Raw genomic sequence first — 22,462 nt, 5'->3', positions numbered from 1 at the left:
GCTCAGGACGAGAGAGGTTGTACAACCTGCTGGACGGGTACTCAGTGCCTGGGATCAAATCAATGGCACAATCATAAGGACGGTGCGGGGGAAGAGTGAGTGCCAGATCTTTGCTGAAGACATCAGCAAGGTCATGGTACTCCTCCGACACCGCCGACAGATTGGGGGGGACTTTAACCTTCTCATTAGCTGTCACACCGGGTGGAACCAAGGATCTTAAACATTCCCAGTGGCAGGTGTCGCTCCACTGCGTCACTACCCCAGACAGCCAATCAATCCGGGGATTGTGCTTAATCATCCATGGAAATACCAAAATCACTCGGGAGGTAGAAGGTGTTACATAGAACACAATCTCCTCCCTGTGATTTCCAGACACCACCAAAGTCACGGGTGGTGTCTGGTGTGTGATTAATGGGAGAAGGGTGCCATCTAGTGCCCGTACCTTCAGTGGGGAAGGTAGAGCCACTAGAGGGAGCCCTACCTCCCTGGCCCATCTGCTGTCCAGCAGATTCCCTTCAGACCCCGTGTCCACCAATGCTGGAGCGTGAAGGGTAAGATCCCCACAAAGGATCGTCACTGGGATGCGTGCGGATCTACGGGCTCTCCCCGCGTGGATGTTATGGCCCACCCTTAACCCAGGCTCTAAGGGTGGCCGTTGAAGTTTAACCGCTTGGGGCAGTTTCTTTGTATGTGCTCATTAGAGCCACAGAAAAAACATTCTCCGCGAGCCAGCCTCCATTGTCTGTCATGTGATTTTACTTTAGCCCTGCTCGTGTCCATAGTTACGTCAGCAGGGGGAGCTGTTGTTCCACGGAGCTCTCCGACTGTGGAGCGTGGGGACGGCGGCACCCTTTCGGACCCGGAAGGAAGAGGGACGGCTCGTGCCCGGCCACGCCCTTCGCCCCACTCCCGACGTTGTTCTTCTAACCGGTTGTCTAACCGTATGACCAGGGCGACAAGCCCGTCAAAATCCTGCGGCTCATCCTTAGCCAGCAGGTGCTCCTTCAGGACCTTAGACAGTCCGTTTACGAAGGCGGCGTGGAGTGCAACGTTATTCCAGCCGGACCTCGCAGCTGCGATGCGGAAGTCGACTGCATACTTGGCTGCACTCCGACGTCCCTGTCTCATTGACAGCAGCACGGTCAAAGCGGTCTCGCCTCTATTGGGATGATCAAACACCTGTTTAAACTCCCTTACAAACCCAGTATATGTCGTTAGGAGCCGTGAATTTGCTCCTAGAGCGCCGTAGCCCAGGCGCGTGCCTCTCCTCAAAGCAAATTAATGACATAAGCCACCCGGTTGGCATCTGACGCGTACATGACGGGACGCTGTGCAAAGACGAGCGAACACTGCATTAAGAAGTCTGCGCACGTCTCGACACAACCTCCGTACGGTTCCGGAGGGCTTATGTATGCTTCAGGGGATGGGGGGGTTCGTTGAATCACCACTGGAATGTCTGTATCTAGTGCTCGGTCAGCTGGAGGAGGTGCTGCAGCAGCGCCCTGACTGCACGCTTCCAACTGGGCGGTGAGAGCCTCCATCCTCCGATTGAGTATAACGTTCTGCTCGGTTACCAAGTCCAACCGAGCAGTGAAGGCGGTTAAGATGTGCTGCAGCTCACTCAACACGCCTCCTGCTGATGCCTGTGCACCCTGTGTTTCCATTGGCGGTTCAATCGATGGTTGACGCCCCTCGGGATCCATGACGCTGGCCGAGAAATCCTGTTGTGAAAGTTTAGGGACACAGACCCACAACAGGGGGCGCAAATGAACGGACAATGGAATAAGCCAAAATATAACAATTTAATGTTGTGAATGTGCACAACAGAGCAACAGACAACACAACTGAGAACAGCAGTCAATAAGTCACGGTGACGTGTGGGCAGGCTCGAGGATAGAAGACGCCCATCCAGAAAAGAGCCGGATCCCACACGCTTTCCACTGCCACCGGATCTGAAGCACCCTGTAGCCACCAAGCGCTGGGTCTCCAGAGGTGGCCACTGCCTCCGGCAGTCAGATCGGGTACTGCTGGCAGGAAAAACAGACAGGTGATGGTGGGTGCGTGAACACCCAGCAAACAGTCAGAAAGGGTGGGAAACACCTCCACCTCTCAAGCACAGTCACACAGGAACAAAAACGTGCAGCGCCTGAAGGACTACTTATCCGAGGAGCGAAGACGTTGTCTCCTCCCAGCTTCCAGCTGCTGACCAGTCAAACAGGTACGCCTGCAAATGTTCAGAAAGTTGTATGTGTTGTGGCGGGGGGGCCTTGTATGACGTGTGTTGCTTGGTAATGGCACACTCGTGGGGCACTTAGAACATGTGGGGCCATTCGCACAGCCAGATCGACAGTGGTCACCTGCTCTCTACTCTCGTGCTGGCAGCAAGAATGCCTTTTGTACGCACCCCGCGAGTGGTGTTGGATGTTCATGGCTGGCACCTGGACTCCAGCTGTCTGACAGAGAATTGGTTGAATTGCCACTTGTATGGCATTCAACGACTTTCAGGTGCCGGTAGGAAGGCTGCCTCGATCGCATCATTCAGCCACAATTTGACATGGCCGATGAGTTCATGCAGCTGCTCAGCTGCAGCACAATATGTCCCACATGCTGTTCAAATGCTGTGAACACGATCAGATGGCAATGCAACCTCATCTTGCCCTCTGTTCGAATGGGTTTCTGGCACAAGTGGCACGCGACTATAGAGTGCATGTACTGTGCCCGAATGAATTTGGTGACTGTTGTACGAGGCATTCAAGTGTGGCTCCGATTTCCCACGAGTGCCATTTGACTCCTCCTTTGTGCACCATTCTGCCTCAATTGTGTTATGTGTGAAGGAACCCTAAGTCCTGATATTTCAGAGTGATTCTTTCCATGCTTGGACTCCAACATGCGTCATCCTGCACCAGGCTGCCTTGACATGCAGGAAGGTGACAGATGGTATCTGCTTTTAATTTGCTCCATTCACTGGAACTCATAAATACTTCATTTCACTCAAGCTTTACATTGGAGTTATGCAATTATATGTTTTAAAGTAATTCACTATGACAGTAAATCTGTACTTCACACTTTTACTTAAACTTTGCAATCTACACTTCATATGCATGCCATACAATAGGGGTGGGAGCGGTCTGTACACATCATGGTTCAACGATATTCCATTACACTACAAGTTGACAGTCATCATGAATTAGTCAAATGACTAAATACAGCCCATTTTCTTAAAAACTGCAGGAAAAGAAAAAGGAGTGATGACTCCAAATCAACTTATAATATTTGGATGAAGAAAGTTTACAAGTAACATTTGGTTATTCTTCAGTAATTCTCATGAAAATGTCCCTGAGCAATGTGCAAAATGAGGTATACACACATGCACAAACACAGACTGTGTACTGCTTGGACAGTTCATCTTTTAAAATGTTGCTCAAGCGAGAGGGTGTAAAACCATCTTCACTGTGAGACGTCTTCAGCAATCACTTGTGATCTTGTGGAAAAGAGATCAGTGTGTTTGATTGAAGGGTCACTTTATACATTTGAGTACGTTTGCTTATTTCACATCAACACTGTTCATTGCATGGGCTCAGTTTGTGGTGAGAGCAGAGTTATCATGTCTGCTCAAGATGATTTTCTAACACATTTGACTTTTGATTTGGTTATTTTTATTCAAGTTATATTTTCAGATAGATAATGGCTGAACATCCAGTGGAGTTGACAAAGTGATTACTAATGCAAAGACGATATTTTTCTTTCTTTTGCGTCATGTTTTCTGTCTTTAGATGTTTCATCTTATCTCTCACATGCTTCTTTCTCACACCCCAGCACCAGATGGGTTGTTACCTCCTACGCTGGCCCACGCAACTCCTGCCAGTCTGAATGTATGCTTGTCTGCCCTTGCCCGCCCCAACGCACCAGGCCCACTGCGTTACAGTCTCCAAATGAGGACATCACCTCAGCGACCTGTGATAAGGTGAGAGATGACATGCACAAATGCTGCAAAAAATGATACAGGACTGCAAAAAGATGCAAATATTAGACAAACTGCTTAAATCATGAGCAGCATGTTGGATTAAGGGTTAGTACCATTGCCTCACAGAGATCACTCCCAACCTGGTCCTTTCTGTGTGGCGTTTGCAAGTTTGTGTGGGTTCCCTCCGGGTGCTCTGGCCTCCTCCCACCTCCAAAGACATGCAGGGTAGCTGAACTGCAACTTAATAATCATAGGTGTGAATGCATTTGTTTGTATGTGTCGAACCTGCAACAGACTAGTGACCTGTGCAGGGTGAGCCCTACCTCTTGCCCAGTGACCACCTGGGTAGATTCTTGCCCCACCTTAACTTGAATAGTAAAGGATTATTAACTGAGCGCCAGGTCTGAATGGGAAAATGTCAGACCAAGGTGTTGACAATACAGACTGAGCGTTCGTGAGGTCCGTGCGAAAAACACGGAGGTCTGATATTCCAGACTGAGCAAGCGAAGTTAATAATTTGTTTGTTATATGGCTGTTTTACATAATATGAAAGCTGCCGATGGTGGGCTCATAGTCAGACCTGTTCGATTTCTTCACCTCCATGAAGAACTTGCTAACATATGGTCCAGTCGTTAGCTGGTAAGCTTTCAATTTGTGTGTTGTTTCTGATGCCGTTTAGATATTTATGGAGTATGTTCATTTCTGACTTTGTTTTTCTAATCATGTTTTTAGCTTTCTGGTTTGTATTGAATGTGATACGCATTCTGGACCGATTGTCATGGTAACTGGTCTGATATGGGAAAATATCAGACCAGAAATAAGCCAGTGAGAGCACACATAACGTCACAGCCATATAATAATCAGGTTTATCAAATGGATGGATGTACAGTGCATCCACCCACTTTTTTTTATGTTCAGCCTTATTCGAAAATGGATGAAATTCTTTTTTTTCCTCTCAAAATTCCACACACAATACCCCATAATGACAATGTTACAAAAAATTTTTTTTGAGATTTTTGCAAATTTATTAAAAATCAAAAAAGCTAAGAAATCACATGTATTCACTGCCTTTGTGATGAAACAGGTGCATCCTGTTTCCACTGATCATCCTTGAGATGTTTCTAACCATAATTGGAGTTCACCTGGGGTAAATTCAGTTGATTGGACATGATTTGGAAAGGCACACAGCTGTCTAATATAAGGTCCCACAGTTGACAGTGCATGTCAGATCACAAACCAAGCATGAAGTCAAAGGAACTGTCTGCAGACCTCCGAGGCAGGACTGTCTTAAGGCACAAATCTGGGGAAGGATACAGAAACATTTCTGCTGCTTTGAACTTCCCAATGAGCACAGTGGTCTCCATCACCCGTAAATGGAAGAGGTTCAGATCCACCAGGACTCTTCCCATCTAAACTGAGCGATTGGGGAGGAGGGCCTATGTCAGTGACCAACAGCCAGATGATCACTCTGTCAGAGCTCCAGCATTCCTCTGTGGAGAGAAGAGAACCTTCCAGAAGAACAACCATCTATGCAGCAATCCACAAATTAGGCCTGTATGGTATAGTGGCCAGATGGAAGCCACTCCTTAATAAGTGGCACATGGCAGCCGACCTGGCGTTTGTCAAAAGGCACCTGAAGGACTCTCAGACCATGACAAACAAAAATTCTCTGGTCTGATGAGACAAAGATTGAACTCTTTGGCATGAATGTCAGCATCATGCTTGGAGAAAACCCAGGCACCATCCCTACAGTGAATCATGGTGGTAGCAGCATCATGCTGTGGGGATGTTTTTCAGGGGTAGAAACTTGGAGACGAGTCAGGATTGAGGGCCCCTTCACATATAGCATGAATAAGTAGGAATCAGGGCAAATCATGACAAAACAGACCTCACAAAACATCGAGCTGATGTCGGGAGGGACACACGGTCGGGCCAAAGCCTGAACAATCCACTGCAATGGTTGCCGTCACAGCAGGAACACAGTGTGAGCAGCTGGAGCCTGTTGAACCACATCGTGCAGCTGCTGTGGAAAAAAAAAATTCATGCCACCCGCGGGATTCAACCTGCAATTTACAAAAGCTCTGATTGCCAAACAGAAACTTTACCACTTTACCACTGCACTACCAGAAATCAACAAGGAGCTAAACGTAAAAAAAAACAAAACAGAAAACCACACACCATTAACAAACACCACATTTTATTGAAGCCCTCTTATTGATTGGACAATTCAAGTATGAACCATCTGTTCTTCTGTTGATGACTCATGGTCACAGACGTACAGTCATAACTGAAGCAGTGCACTCTTATCATGTCCAAATCTGCTGGCCTGGCGTGTCCAGTCGGCCCCGCACGCTTGTCTTGTGGATGGCGCGTCACAGGACAGAGACCGTGTCATGTGGAGCAGAGCTCACATGGGTGATGTGATTCAGATCGCCCGCTGCATGTTATGATCTGATGGTCCGTTTCACCTGGGGCAGCCTGTCAATATGCACGCTGTGCTTCTTGCAACAGTGATATATATTTTTATGTATGTCCACGTGAGGACAGCAAGCAGACGCACGCGCTGTCACAGTGGACAGTTGTTAGGTCATGTCCGTCCAAACGCGGTACATGTTCCCCAGCCATGACGTCCAGAACCAGAGATCTCAACAGCTGCTGCTGTCAGCGAACACACCCCCCGTCAGTTCAGCGCACACACCAACGTGTCACTCTGTTTCTGTGTTATGTGATCATTTTTGTTATTTGTTATGTAACTGTGTATGTTGGTAATGTAGTACTTATTAATATACCTGTTCTGGCTGTCATCTCTGTTTTTAATGCGACACATCGTGTCCATTGAGCCAGAGAGAGTACCTGTAAGAATGTAATAGGGGACACAAAGTAAAATGCAGACACTGCTATTTTTTTTGAAGAGCCTAATATTCCTTTTTCTTCACTTTCTGTAAAGTAATAACAAATCTGATAAATTGTTCCTTCATATTTTAATTTGGAATAGAATGTGTACTATTTCCAATGCATTTGCATGTTTGGAAATAAAAGCTCCATGCTTTTACTCATGCTCGCTCTGTGGACCCCAGAAATTTAGACTGTTGTATAAAGACTACTGTGGCGGAGTCCAACTCTCATAAACAGGCCTAATGTAATGGCATGGATGTGGACACAGCTCCTTCTTTGGTCATATAGAGACCAGATCGCACATTGCAGCAAATCCGGTACCCCATACGCCTGCAGCAGCACCCCCCCAACAGGATACCCCGAGGGGCCCGGTCATACGCCTTTTCCAATCCACAAAACACATGTAGACTGGTTGGTCATACTCCCAAGACTCCACCAATATCCTTGCGAGGGTAAAGAGCTGGTCCACCATTCGGTGACCAGGACAGAACACTGCATGCATGCATTTAAATAAAATTCATATAAGCAGTACTAAGCACATAAATGTAGATATCAAGATATGTATTGATTGCATTCCACAGAACAGGGGCACAATAAGAGACCCTCTGTGACCCGCAGACTTTTTAATTCACCCTAGGGACACAAAGTAGCCCTGCAACCTGAGAACACAGAGCCCGAGCCGGTATGCAGGGTTTAAGTAGGTCATCTAAGTAGGAAGGTGCCAGTCTGTGAACAGTTTTATAAGTTTGTAGCAGAACCTTAAAATCTGATCTCACAGGGACAGGAAGCCAGTGAAAAGATGCCAAATGGGTGTAATGTGGTCAAACTTTCTGATTCCTGTTAAAGGTCTGGCAGCAGCATTTTGAACCAATTGGAGAGCCCTAATGGACTGCGGGAAACCAGAAAATAGAACACTGCAGTAGTTCAATCTACAACCCCTGGCAAAAATGATGGAATCACCGGCCTCGGAGGATGTTCATTCAGTTGTTTAATTTTGTAGAAAAAAGCAGATCACAGACATGACACAAAACTAAAGTCATTTCAAATGGCAACTTTCTGGCTTTAAGAAACACTATAAGAAATCAAGAAAAAAGATTGTGGCACAAGTTTATGTTGATATTTTGGACAATTGAAAGGATGTTTGGGGATGATGAAATCATTTTTCAAGATGATAATGCATCTTGCCATAGAGCAAAAACTGCAAAAACATTCCTTGCAAAAAGACACATAGGATAAATGTCATGGCATAGGGTCAATGTCAATGAACAGATCTGATTTGATGCAGGTGTTAATTTGGGGGATGAAAATTTACAGGGTGATTCCATAATTTTTTCCTCAGAATTGAGTGATTCCATATTTTTTTCCTCTGCTTGGTCTAAAAAAGTAACCGTTACTGACTGCCACAATCTTTTTTCTTGATTTCTTATAGTGTTTCTTAAAGCCAGAAAGTTGCCATTTGAAATGACTTTAGTTTTGTGTCATGTCTGTGATCTGCTTTTTTTCTACAAAATTAAACAACTGAATGAACATCCTCCGAGGCCGGTGATTCCATAATTTTTGCCAGGGGTTGTAGAAAAGACAAATGCATGAATAAAGGTCTCAGACAGGATGGGACGAATCTTTGCTATGTTTCGCAGGTGGAAGAAAGCAGTCCTTGTAATATCTCTAATGTGGAGGTCAAAGAACAATGTAGGATCAAAAATTACCCCAAGGTTCCTCAATTTGTCAGTGTGATGTACAACACACGAGCCTAGGCTAAGCATTAGCTGGTCAAATTGATGCCAATGTGTCACTGGACCAAGAACCATCATTTCAGTCTTATCAGAGTTTAAAAGCAGGAATTGCGAGACATCCAGCTTTTCACTGTTGCAAGGCAATCTTCTAAGGATTTCATGTGGATGAGATTACCAGCAGTTATCGGCACAGATAACTGAGTATCATCAGCATAGTAATGAAAGGTAATCCTAAAATCAAATCAAAACAAATCAAATCAATTTTATTTATATAGCGCCAAATCACAACAAACAGTTGCCCCAAGGCGCTTTATATTGTAAGGCAAAAGCCATATAATAATTACAGAAAAACCCCAACAGTCAAAACGACCCCCTGTGAGCAAGCACTTGGTGACAGTGGGAAGGAAAAACTCCCTTTTAACAGGAAGAAACCTCCAGCAGAACCAGGCTCAGGGAGGGGCAGTCTTCTGCTGGGACTGGTTGGGGCTGAGGGGAGAGAATCAGGAAAAAGACATGCTGTGGAAGAGAGCAGAGATCAATCACTAATGATTAAATGCAGAGTGGTGCATACAGAGCAAAAAGAGAAAGAAACACTCAGTGCATCATGGGAACCCCCTAGCAGTCTAAGTCTATAGCAGCATAACTAAGGGATGGTTCAGGGTCACCTGATCCAGCTCTAACTATAAGCTTTAGCAAAAGGAAAGTTTTAAGCCTAATCTTAAAAGTAGAGAGGGTGTCTGTCTCCCTGATCCGAATTGGGAGCTGGTTCCACAGGAGAGGAGCCTGAAACCTGAAGGCTCTGCCTCCCATTCTACTCTGAAAAACCCTAGGAACTACAAGTAAGCCTGCAGTCTGAGAGCGAAGCACTCTGTTGGGGTGATATGGTACTATGAGGTCCCTAAGATAAGATGGGACCTGATTATTCAAAACCTTATAAGTAAGAAGAAGAATTTTAAATTGTATTCTAGAATTAACAGGAAGCCAATGAAGAGAGGCCAATATGGGTGAAATATGCTCTCTCCTTCTAGCCCCCGTCAGTACTCTAGCTGCAGCATTTTGAATTAACTGAAGGCTTTTCAGGGAACTTTTAGGACAACCTGATAATAATGAATTACAGTAGTCCAGCCTAGAGGAAATAAATGCATGAATTAGTTTTTTAGCATCACTCTGAGACAAGACCTTTCTAATTTTAGAGATATTGCGTAAATGCAAAACAGCAGTCCTACATATTTGCTTAATATGCGCATTGAAGGACATATCCTGATCAAAAATGACTCCAAGATTTCTCACAGTATTACTGGAGGTCAGGGTAATGTCATCCATAGTAAGGATCTGGTTAGACACCATGTTTCTAAGATTTTTTGGGCTCAAGTACAATAACTTCAGTTTTATCTGAGTTTAAAAGCAGGAAATTAGAGGTCATCCATGTCTTTATGTCTGTAAGACATTCCTGCAGTTTAACTAATTGGTGTGTGTCCTCTGGCTTCATGGATAGATAAAGCTGGGTATCATCTGTGTAACAATGAAAATTTAAGCAATGCTTTCTAATAATACTGCCTAAGGGAAGCATGTATAAAGTGAATAAAATTGGTCCTAACACAGAACCTTGTGGAACTCCATAATTAACCTTAGTCTGTGAAGAAGACTCCCCATTTACATGAACAAATTGTAATCTATTAGATAAATATGATTCAAACCACCGCAGCACAGTGCCTTTAATACCTATGGCATGCTCTAATCTCTGTAATAAAATATTATGGTCAACAGTATCAAAAGCAGCACTGAGGTCTAACAGGACAAGCACAGAGATGAGTCCACTGTCTGAGGCCATAAGAAGATCATTTGTAACCTTCACTAATGCTGTTTCTGTACTATGATGAATTCTAAAACCTGACTGAAACTCTTCAAATAGACCATTCCTCTGCAGGTGATCAGTTAGCTGTTTTACAACTACCCTTTCAAGAATTTTTGAGAGAAAAGGAAGATTGGAGATTGGCCTATAATTAGCTAAGATAGCTGGGTCAAGTGATGGCTTTTTAAGTAATGGTTTAATTACTGCCACCTTAAAAGCCTGTGGGACATAGTCAACTAATAATGATAGATTGATCATATTTAAGATCGAAGCATTAATTAATGGTAGGGCTTCCTTGAGCAGCCTGGTAGGAATGGGGTCTAATAGACATGTTGATGGTTTGGAGGAAGTAACTAATGAAAATAACTCAGACAGAACAATCGGAGAGAAAGAGTCTAACCAAATACCAGCATTACTGAAAGCAGCCAAAGATAACGATATGTCATTGGGATGGTTATGAGTAATTTTTTTCTATAATAGTTAAAATTTTATTAGCAAAGAAAGTCATGAGGTCATTACTAGTTAAAGTTAAAGGAATACTCGGCTCAATAGAGCTCTGACTCTTTGTCAGCCTGGCTACAGTGCTGAAAAGAAACCTGGGGTTGTTCTTATTTTCTTTAATTAGTGATGAGTAGTAAGATGTCCTAGCTTTACGGAGGGCTTTTTTTTTATAGAGCAACAGACTCTTTTTCCAGGCTAAGTGAAGATCTTCTGAATTAGTGAGCTGCCATTTCCTCTCCAACTTACGGGTTATCTGCTTTATGCTGCGAGTTTGTGAGTTATACCATGGAGTCAGTCAGGCACTTCTGATTTAAGGCTCTCTTTTTCAGAGGAGCTACAGCATCCAAAGTTGTGCTCAATGAGGATGTAAAACTATTGACGAGATAATCTATCTCACTCACAGAGTTTAGGTAGCTACTCTGCATTGTGTTGGTATATGGCATTGGAGAAACATAAGAAAGAAGGAATCATATCCTTAATCCTAGTTACAGCGCTTTCCGAAAGACTTCTGCTGTAATGAAACTTATTCCCCACTGCTGGGTAGTCCATTAAAGTAAATGTAAATGTTATTAAGAAATGATCAGACAGAAGGTGTTGGGGAAAGTGTAGTGACACGGACCCACAACAAGGGGCGCAAATGAACGGTCAATAGATGAGCCAAAAGGTAACAATTTAATGTTGTGAATGTGCACAACGATGATACAATCACAGAATCTGACAGCAGTCAATACACCAAGGTGACGTGTGGGCAGGCTCGAGGATAGAAGACGTCTGTCCTGATAAGAGCCGGAACCACACGATTTCCACCACCACAGAACCCGGAGAATACTGGAGCTGCCAAGTCCCGAATTCCCAGGTGATCACTGTCCCCGACTGTTGGATCTGGTACTGCTGGCGAGGAGCACAAACAGTGAGATGTGGGTGTGTGCACACCCAGTAACAAAAACAGTCAGAAGGTGGAAAGTCACCTCCACCTCTAATCACACACTCATGCAGCTCCTGTTACTCCACTTATCTGGTTTGGGTGTGAAGCGAAGCCGTTGCTGTCCACACTAAACGCCAATCCAGCAGATAAGGCAAAAATAGTTCAGACTATGACAGTTTTAGATACAGCAGAGAATATTACCTTCACAGGTAGATGATATCTCGGCAGCGAGGTGGAGATGACATCCGGCTTTTATGGAGTGATGAAATGATGGATGACAGCTGTCATAAGTTGATGTGTGACAGGTGTCACTCCCGGTTGTGTCCGTGGCGGCAGCGCTCTCTCGTGCCTGAAGCCCGCACTTCAGGCAGGGCACCCTCTGGTGGTGGGCCAGCAGTACCTCCTCTTCTGGCGGCCCACACAACAGAAGGAGGTTTTCAGGGAATACTGTTAAGTCTTCAATTTCCATACCATAAGTCAGAACAAGATCTAAAGTATGGTTAAAGTGGTGGGTGGACTCATTTACATTTTGAGCGAAGCCAATAGAGTCTAATAATAGATTAAATGCAGTGTTGAGGCTGTAATTCTCAGCATCTATGTGGATGTTAAAATCACCCACTATAATTATCTTATCTGAGCTAAGCACTAAGTCAGACAAAAGGTCTGAAAATTCACAGAGAAACTCACAGTAACCACCAGGTGGATGATAGATAACAATAAATAAAACTGGTTTTTATCAGGTCTGGAAGACAGTTCAGGCTGGACACAAATGCAGGACTCTGACAACAGGCTCTGTATGTAAAAACACTTTACTGAAACAGTAAACGGGGTCTGGTACACAGAAAGGCAGTCCAACAGGAATAACAAAACTAGGAACATCAGGGAAAGGCATGGTCAAGGAACAAGGCAGGTGGTCAAAAAACACATGAAGCAGGCCAAACAAGAAAACAAGATACATAGCTGGAAAGAAGGCACAAGGCGCATTAATCTGGCGAGGGAGTAAAGCAAAATGAGGAGCTTAAATACACCCAGGTGATGAGGTGCAGATTGAGAGCAGGTGTGCATGGAATACACCAGAATGAGGCTGTGGCCAGAGAGAGGGAAACACCCACCACCAAGAGCCAGCAGAGACAGACAAGAGAAAAAGTGACAGACAGACCCAAATAGGAAAAACTCCAACAAGAGAACAAACAAATCAGAAAACAACTGAAAAAACACAAAGCCAATAAATAAAAGCAGACAAAACTCAATTCCTGACAGGACCCCCCCTCAAGTGCCGGCTTCAGACGGCCCAGGAGCAGCAGGATGGGCCAAATGAAAATCACGAACAAGACCGGGTCGAAAATAAAACGAGAGGGAACCCACAACCGCTCCTCGGGGCCGTAACCCTCCCAGCTAACCAAATATTGGAACCCACGACCCCAACGGTGCGAAGCAAGCAGCCGCCGAACAGAAAAAACAGGCCCCCCATTCACGCACTGGGCGGGAGGCGGGGGAACGGCCAGAGGGCACAAAGAACTAGACCGGAAAGGTTTGATATTGCTAACATGAAATGTGGGATGAATGCGCATGGATGGGGGCAACCGGAGATGAACAGAAATGGGGTTGATAACCTTGGATACGGAGAAGGGACCAACAAACCTGGGAGCCAATTTTCGTGGAACCCACGGAGAGATAAGTGGCGCGTAGACACCAAAACCTTTTGGCCTGCAGAATAGGCAGGAGCGATTGATCGCTTGCGGTCTGCTGCGGCTTTAACAAAATGGAAGAAGCTCGACGAGCCTTCTCCCAGGGGTCACTGGCAGTAACGATCAGACTGAGGGCCGAGGGAACCGGGGAACGCAGGCTAACGGGTGAAAACAGAGATGGTTGATGGCCAAAAACTACATGAAACGGAGAATACCCAGATGAAGCAGAAGGCAGAATATTATATGCTAACTCAATCCAAGATAGCTGAGATGCCCAAGTGGAAGGATGTTGAGAACATAATATTCTGAGACACTTTCCAATCTTGATTAAAGCTTCAGTCTGACCGTTAGCTTGAGGATCGTACCAGATGTGAGACTGGATGTGGCCCCGAAGAGACGCAGAACTCCCGCCAGAAATCCAACACAAACTGAGGACCCTGGTCTGAACAATGTCCTGTGGAAAACCATGAGACGGAACACATGAGTAAGCATGATTTCAGCGAGTTCCTTAGCATATGGTACTTAGACAGAGGCACCAAAATGTACACTCTTGACAAATGATCTACTACTGTTAGGATTACCGTGTGTCCATTAGATGGCAGAAGGCCAGTGACAAAATCTATGGAAATGTGAGTCCAAGGCTGTTTGGGAATTGACAGAGGCAACAACATACCAGCAGGAGGTCGTGTGGTAGACTTGGCATGCACAAACTGACAGGCATTTACAACTCTGCAATATCAGTTTCCATACGAGGCCACCAAAACCGTTGCTGCACAACAACTGGTTTTTCTTAATTCCTGGATGGCAGAAAACCGACTGCTTGCCCCCAATCAATGACCTCCCCCTGAGGGCTACTGGGACAAACATTTCCCCCCGAAGGACATTCGGTGGGAATAGATTCATTAACAAGTGCGGACCTTACCCAAGTCTCAATTTCCCAGGTGATGGCAGAGATAAAACAAGATGGAGGTAGGATATTACCAGGCTCTACCGGGGCATTAGGACCATCATACTGTCTAGACAAAGCGTGAGGTTTTCTGTTCTTAGAACCGGGCCGATAGGTGATGACAAAGTCGAAGCGACTGAAAAATATTGCCCAACGGGCCTGGCGGGCATTGAGGCGCTTAGCCATGCGTAAATAAGCCAAATTCTTATGATCAGTGTAGACTAGAAATGGCATCTGTGCCCCCTCGAGCCAATGCCGCCACTCCTCCAAGGCCACCTTTACCGCCAGCAGTTCCCGGTCGCTGATGCTGTAATTGCGTTCTGCTGCAGTTAACTTATGAGACAGATAGCCTTCTGTCGGTGGGACACATCTGTGACAGAATGGCTCCCACGCCAACGTCAGAAGCATCGACCTCGACCACAAACTGCCGAGCAGGGTCAGGAAGGAGCAGCACCGGGGCTGACGTAAAGTGTTGTTTTAGGACCCTGAATGCCTCATCACACTCCAGCGTCCACTTGAACGCTTGAAGGGATGAGGTCACATGATAAAGTGGAGAGGCTACCGAGCTGAAATTACAGATGAATTTACGATAGAAGTTAGCAAACCCCAGAAACCTCTGCACCTCCTTACGGCTGCCAGGTACCACCCACTCACGTACTGCCGCTACCTTATCAGGGTCCATCTGGATCCTCCCTTCTGTAATAACGAACCCCAGAAAAGACACTGTGGCTCTATGGAATTCACATTTCTCAGCTTTTACGTACAAATCGTTCTTTAGCAGGGTGCATAGCACAGACCTTACTTGCTGGATGTGGGTGCCAAGATCAGATAAGAAAATTAGAATGTCATCTATGTAAACGAAGACGAATTTGTTTAGATATTCACGTAAAACATCGTTAACGAGGTTCTGGAAAATGGCTGGTGCATTAGTGAGGCCAAAAGGCATCACCAGGTATTTGTAATGCCCCGTAGGTGTATTAAATGCCGTCTTCCACTCGTCTCCTTGCTTAACTCTGACTAAGTGATATGCATTCTGGAGATCCAATTTTGTAAACACTTTGGCGCCCTCTAGTGATTCAAATGCAGATGACATCAAAGGTAACGGATAGCGATTTTTCACGGTAATATTTAACCCACGATAATCTATGCAAGGACAAAGCGTTCTATCTTTCTTTTCAACAAAGAAAAACCCTGCTCCCGCGGGTGATGAAGAGGGCCGAATCAACCGGCCGCATCAAGAGACTCCTGAATATATTCCTGCATAGCGGTGCGTTCTGGGCCTGATAACGAATACAGTTTTCCCCCGAGGTGGACTTGCCCCAGGCAGGAGATCTATGGCACACTCATAAACACGATGAGGTGGAAGTGACTTTGCTTTAGCCTTGCTAAATACTGGCGCTAAATCATGATAACAGGCTGGTACTCCCACGAGATCAGGAGGAACAGCAAGCGGGGAGATTGTTGACCTGATCAAACATTTCCCAGAGGCAAGATGATCCCCACTCGCCTTATTGTCCCATTGACCCAGTGATATTAGGGCTGTGCTGTTGCAGCCAGGGGTGCCCAGGCTCACAGGGTGAGTCATCTTGTCAAAACAAAGAAACTAATTGATTCCACATGGTTCTCATTGACAGTCAACATACGGACTGAGTTTGGTGAGAAATCTGTTCCAATTCATGGCACATCCACCGCCCTAACCACCAGGGGGGCACGGGAGGCGAAATTATTCAAGGTGCAGGGACTTGGCGAGCGATGGTAATATAAAATTAGCATCAGAACCTGAATCCCACAAATGCGCGCACCAACTCAGTGGAACTGATCTGATTCTAATTAGCAGAAATAAATTCTGAGAAGCTGAGGAAGAAATTGAGCTGTGACTCACCCGTACTGAGGCTTGACGCTGTGCCGAGGCACCCCTGACCAGGCAACAAGAGACCCAGTGACCTGACTGTCCACAATAAAAACAAAGTCCGTCGTCACGTTTGCGGCATCGTTCCTCTTGTGACAGATGCGAGTGGCCCAGCTGCAAGGGTTCTTGTACTCTATATTGTGTGGAGACAACCTCGGTGTGGTGAGATGAAGCTCCGCCCTGGTTAGAAGTGGAGCCGCGTCGTGGCTGGTAGCGCATCTCCTGGCGTGGGCGTTCCGATAAGCGCCGATCAATCCGGATCGCCAGGGCGATCATCTCGTCCAAATCTTCGGGAAGTTCGGCAGCGATCAACTTGTCCTGGATGTCGGCGGCCAGCCCTTGGAAAAAGACATCATGGAGGGCGGCTGGATTCCACTCACTCTTGGTGGCAAGAATGCGGAAGTCCACGGCATAATCTGCCACCCGGCGAGTGCCCTGCTTCAACCTCAGAAGGGAGCGCGCCGCCTCGCATCCCGGAGAGGTGTGGTGGAACACCTGCTGGAGAGCTCTAGTGAATGCTTGGAGGGAGGAGCAAGATGGCGACCGACGGCTCCACTCCCCTGTGGCCCACGCTGCAGCCCGGCCAGATAAGTGCGAAATCATGTATGCTATCCTCGTCCTATCGGACGGAAACATAGATGACATCAATTCGAAGTGCAGTTCACACTGTGTGATAAATGGTTGAACATCTCCAGTCTCTCCAGAGAAACGCTCCGGTCGAGACAGCTGAGTGCAAATGGCGGCGTCAAGTACGGATGCCGGGAGGGCGGTTGGCGTTCTAGGTGGGGAGAGACTGGTGCTACCTCTAGCTTGGTCCGGGCTGGCCTGAAAGTTGAGCTTCGACAGGAGTTGTTCCATAAGAGTGCTCACTGAGGACATTAAAGCATCCTGACGTTGTGCTAGCTCGCTAAAGCTGGTGCTGAGAGCAGCGAGCCGATCCTGTTGCTTGGCAAGCTGCCCACTATGGTGGCGTACTGTAAGCTGGAAAGATGTCGAGTCTGCTGTGTCCATTGTTGGCCAGATTGATCTATCAGGTCTGGAAGACAGTTCAGGCTGGACACAAATGCAGGACTCTGACAATAGGCTCTGTATGTAAAAACACTTTACTGAAACAGTAAACGGGGTCCGGTACACAGAAAGGCAGTCCAACAGGAATAACAAAACTAGGAACATCAGGGAAAGGCGTGGTCAAGGAAACAAGCAGGTGGTCAAAAAACACATGAAGCAGGCCAAACAAGAAAACAAGATACAGAGCTGGAGAGAAGGCACAAGGCACATCAATCTGGCGAGGGAGTAAAGCAAAATGAGGAGCTTAAATACACCCAGGTGATGAGGTGCAGATTGAGAGCAGGTGTGCATGGAATACACCAGAATGAGGGTGTGGCCAGAGAGAGGGAAACACCCACCACCAAGAGCCAGCAGAGACAGACAAGAGAAAAAGTGACAGACAGACCCAAAGAGGAAAAACTCCAACAAGAGAACAAACAAAACAGAAAACAACTGAAAAAACACAAAGCCAAGAAATAAAAGCAGACAAAACTCAATTCCTGACAGTTTTTGGGACTTCCAATTTGGATGGACAAGACTAAGAGTCAAGCTTTCAAATGAATTAAAGCTCTGTCTGGGTTTTTGATTAATTAATAAGCTGGAGTGGAAGATTGCTGCTAATCCTCCCCCTCGCCTGTGCTACGAGCATTCTGACAGTTAGTGTGACTCGGGGTGTTGACTCATTTAAACTAACATATTCATCCTGCTGTCACCAGGTTTCTGTAAAGCAGAATAAATCAATATGTTGATCAATTATTATATCATTTACTAACAGGGACTTAGAAGAGAGAGACCTAATGTTTAATAAACCACAATTAACTGTTTTAGTCTGTGGTGTGGTTGAAGGTGCTATATTATTTTTTCTTTTTGAATTTTTATGCTTAAATAGATTTTTACTGGTTGTTGGTGGTCTGGGAGCAGGCACCGTCTCTACGGGGATGGGGTACTGGGGGGATGGCAGGGGGAGAGAAGCTGCAGAGAGGTGTGTAAGACTACAACTCTGCTTCCTGGTCCCAACCCTGGATAGTCACAGTTTGGAGGGTTTAATAAAATTGGCCAGATTTCTAGAAATGAGAGCTGCACCATCCAAAGTGGGATGGATGCCGTCTCTCCTAACAAGACCAGGTTTTCCCCAGAAGCTTTGCCAATTATCTATGAAGCCCACCTCATTTTTTGGACACCACTCAGACAGCCAGCAATTCAAGGACAACATGCGGCTAAACATGTCAAACAACATGGGGAGGGGCCCAGAGAAAACTACAGAGTCCGACATTGTTTTTGCAAAGTTACACACCGATTCAATGTTAATTTTAGTGACCTCCGATTGGCGTAACCGGGTGTCATTACTGCCGACGTGAATTACAATCTTACCAAATTTACGCTTAGCCTTAGCCAGCAGTTTCAAAATTCCTTCAATGTCGCCTGCTCTGGCCCCCGGAAGACAATTGATTGTGGTTGCTGGTGTCGCTAACTTCACATTTCTCAAAACAGAGTCGCCAATAACCAGAGTTTGTTCCTCGGCGGGTGTGTCGCCGAGTGGGGAAAAATGGTTAGAGATGTGAACGGGTTGGTGTTGTACAGGGGGCTTCTGTTTAGAACTATGCTTCCTCCTCACAGTCACCCAGCCGGCCTGCTTTCCCGGCTGCTCGGGATCTGCTGGGGGACAGCTAACGGCGGCTAAGCTACCTTGGTCCGCACCAACTACAGGGGCCTGGCTAGCTGTAGGATTTTCCAAGGTGCGGAGCCGAGTCTCCAATTCGCCCAGCCTGGCCTCCAAAGCTACGAACAAGCTACACTTATTACAAGTACCATTACTGCTAAAGGAGGCCGAGGAATAACTAAACATTTCACACCCAGAGCAGAAAAGTGCGGGAGAGACAGGAGAAGCCGCCATGCTAAACCGGCTAAGAGCTAGTAGCTGCGCTAAGCTAGCGGATTCCTAAAAACACACAAAGTGAATAATGTGTAAATAATTTAGAGGTGATTCAGCAGAGGGAGTGCTTTAGTTAAGGCACGTGAAGATTACACTGTGAAACAAATCGTTATCTAGTTATCTAGATCAATCTAACTACGCAGATTAAACAGCTAACAGATACAGCAAAACACCGCTGTGCTCCGGAACAGTAAGTGATACAATACCGCAGTGAGAGCCAACCACATCAAAACACTGCAATATGTGCCCGAGGGGTACTGTATAAAGGGAGAAAAGCAGGGGGCCTAAGACAAACCCCTGTGGAACCCCAAATTTCATATCACTAATGTTAGAGATAGTTTTATTGTTCAAAACACAGTGAGAACGATTGGTAAGGTATGATGTCAACCATGCAAGGGCATTGCCAGTAATCCCAAAATGATTTTCCAGCCTATCAAGTAGAATATGACTGTGCCTATGGCTGTGCCAATGTGCCCCAGAGACAGTCCAGGCCATAGCAGCAGGATGCAAGATGTAAGCTGGGACAGTGTACACTAAGAAGCACAACCAAGTGTTGGGAATTGCGTACACAAACATCTGTGCCGCATATGGATTAGAAGTATCCAAGTCCCGATGGGAGATGCCACCAAAGGTGGTTGAGAACAACAGGGCTCAGGTCCAGTGGGACTTCAAATTTAGGGACTTCAGCTGCTGGCAAACCAACCAGGATGTACTGGTGGTTGACAAGGGAAAGCAAACTGCAGTTGTGAATGATGTGGCAGTCCCAGCTGACAACATCAGAAAGAAGGAGCACGAGAAAATCAAGAAGTTTCAAGGGCTGAAGGACCAACTGGAGCAGATGTAGAAGGTCAAGTCCAAAGTGGTCCCAGCGGTAATAGGAACATTAGGAGCTGTAACACCCAAACTGGAAGAGTGGCTCCAGCAGATTCCAAGCACAACATCAGAGGTCTCTGTCCAGAAGAGTGCAGTCCTAGAAACAGCTAAGATACTGTGCTGAATCCTCAAACCCCCAGGCCTTTGGTAGAGAACCCGAGCTTGCGGAACACACATACCACCCTCCCCTGGGGGGGATTTTTATATATATATATATATATATATATATATATATATATATATATATATATATATATATATATATTATATATATATATATATAGGAGGTCTATCCATAAAGTATCGTACCTTTTTATTTTTTTTAAACTATATGGATTTGATTCATATGTTTTCACGTCAGACAAGCTTGAACCCTTGTGCGCATGCGTGAGTTTTTCCATGCCTATCGGTGACGTCATTCGCCTGTGAGCACGCCTTGTGGAAGGAGTGGTCCCGCCCTGTCGTCGGATTTTCATTGTCTGGAAATGGCGTAATGATTTGGGTTTTTTTTCCATCAGAGTTTTTTCAGAAGCTGTTAGAGACTGGCACCTGGAAACCATTTGAAAAATTTATCTGGCTTTCTGTGAAAATTTTACGGGCTTCACAGAGAATAAGGTCTGTTAGTACAGCTTTAAGGACCCCTTTAAGCTCAGAGTGCGGTGCGCCGAGTGCGCCGCGCTCTGAGCTGCGAGGACGCGGCACAAGCCACCAGACCATTTCTAAACGGATGGCTCTGTGGATACGAGACCATCGTGTGCTCTTTCTCTGGTTATCACAAGAGCTGGACATCAGTCATTTTCCGGCAGATTTCACTTTTAACAAGAGATTTTGTCATGGAAAGCTGCGCGGAGGCTTCGCGCGTCACGACCGATTCGCTTTGGAAGCGAGACAAAGGAACACCTACGTTTCGGCGTGTCAGAGGACAAGTTTGGACATGTCCAGCTCTCCACAATTTCACTGATACTTACTGGACTGGTAAGCATTGAAAGCCGAGATAGACATGTCCAAACTTGTCCTTAAAGGGGTCCTTAAAGCTGTACTAACAGACCTTATTCTCTGTGAAGCCCGTAAAATTTTCACCGAAAGCCAGATAAATTTTTCGAATGGTTTCCAGGTGCCAGTCTCTAACAGCTTCTGAAAAAATTCTGATGGAAAAAACCCCCCAAATCATTCCGCCATTTCCAGACAATGAAAATCCGACAACGGGGCGGGACCACTCCTTCCACAAGGCGTGCTCACAGGTGAATGATGTCACCGACAGGAGTGGAAAAACTCACGCATGCGCACAAGGGTTCAAGCTTGTCTGACGTGAAAACATATGAATCAAATCCATATAGTTTAAAAAAATAAATAAAAAGGTACGATACTTTATGGACAGACCTCATATATATATATATAGATATATATATATCTATATATATAGATATAGATATAGATATATATATATAGATATAGATATATATATGTATGTGTGTGTGTGTGCGTGTGTGTCACACACGCACACACACACGTGAATATGTCATATCAACATAACATTGCATCAAAAAGAGGGACAGGATGTGCTGAATAGATGGGGATTTAGTCCAAAAGACAAAAAAGGAAAACTGAACAGAGTAGAGATACTAAGAAAACTGTGATAGAATAAAAAAGACAGAAGGTGTGCATCTGATATGTATTCATTACATGCTTCCTGACAACAAATTGCAATTTAATCCAAGAAGAGGAGGCTCTCATTCTGCTGTAATAAATAAATGACTAGCTACATGTATTATATATCAGACAGCCATGCCCTCCTCTTCTTCTGGTATGGAAATTTCATTGTTCTCTGATTTATTCATTCATTCATCTCTTCTATCCATCTCATGCTAAATGGCCAGTGGTCCCTCATTTATGACAATATTCTTTTACTTTGCTCTAGATTCCCTGGTATAATTATAGGATCAGATATGACATGGGGAGATGCAAATTAAGCAGCGGGAATATTGTGAATTTAGGTGAGTGTTTAGTGTTTGAAACAAGATCCAGCAAAGGCATTTCCAAGTGTTACAGATGAAAATTCATTTAATTTATGAAAAATGTTGTAAAGTACATACAAGGGTTGTTTTGTGAAACAATGCAAGTAGCTGTGGCATATTACTGTATATCTAGTTATACTTGTGTATCATTTCAGGCAGAGCACTAAAGCTGCAATTTGTT

General features: G+C 45.4%; 1 protein-coding gene across 1 annotated transcript in view; it reads left to right on the top strand.

Annotated features, from left to right (window-relative positions):
- ush2a (Usher syndrome 2A (autosomal recessive, mild)) overlaps nt 1-22,462 on the top strand; it is a 1,147,097-nt gene that overhangs the window by 644,873 nt on the left and 479,762 nt on the right. The window contains 1 exon segment of the mRNA XM_034188044.1: nt 3,817-3,964. Coding sequence (XP_034043935.1) covers nt 3,817-3,964 — 148 coding nt within the window.

The sequence above is a fragment of the Thalassophryne amazonica genome, chromosome 2 (genome assembly GCF_902500255.1).
Source record: "Thalassophryne amazonica chromosome 2, fThaAma1.1, whole genome shotgun sequence".
NCBI classification, from domain to species: Eukaryota; Metazoa; Chordata; class Actinopteri; order Batrachoidiformes; family Batrachoididae; genus Thalassophryne; species Thalassophryne amazonica.
The sequence above is the reverse complement of the archived record's forward strand: the minus strand, read 5'-3'. Positions and strand labels throughout refer to the sequence as shown.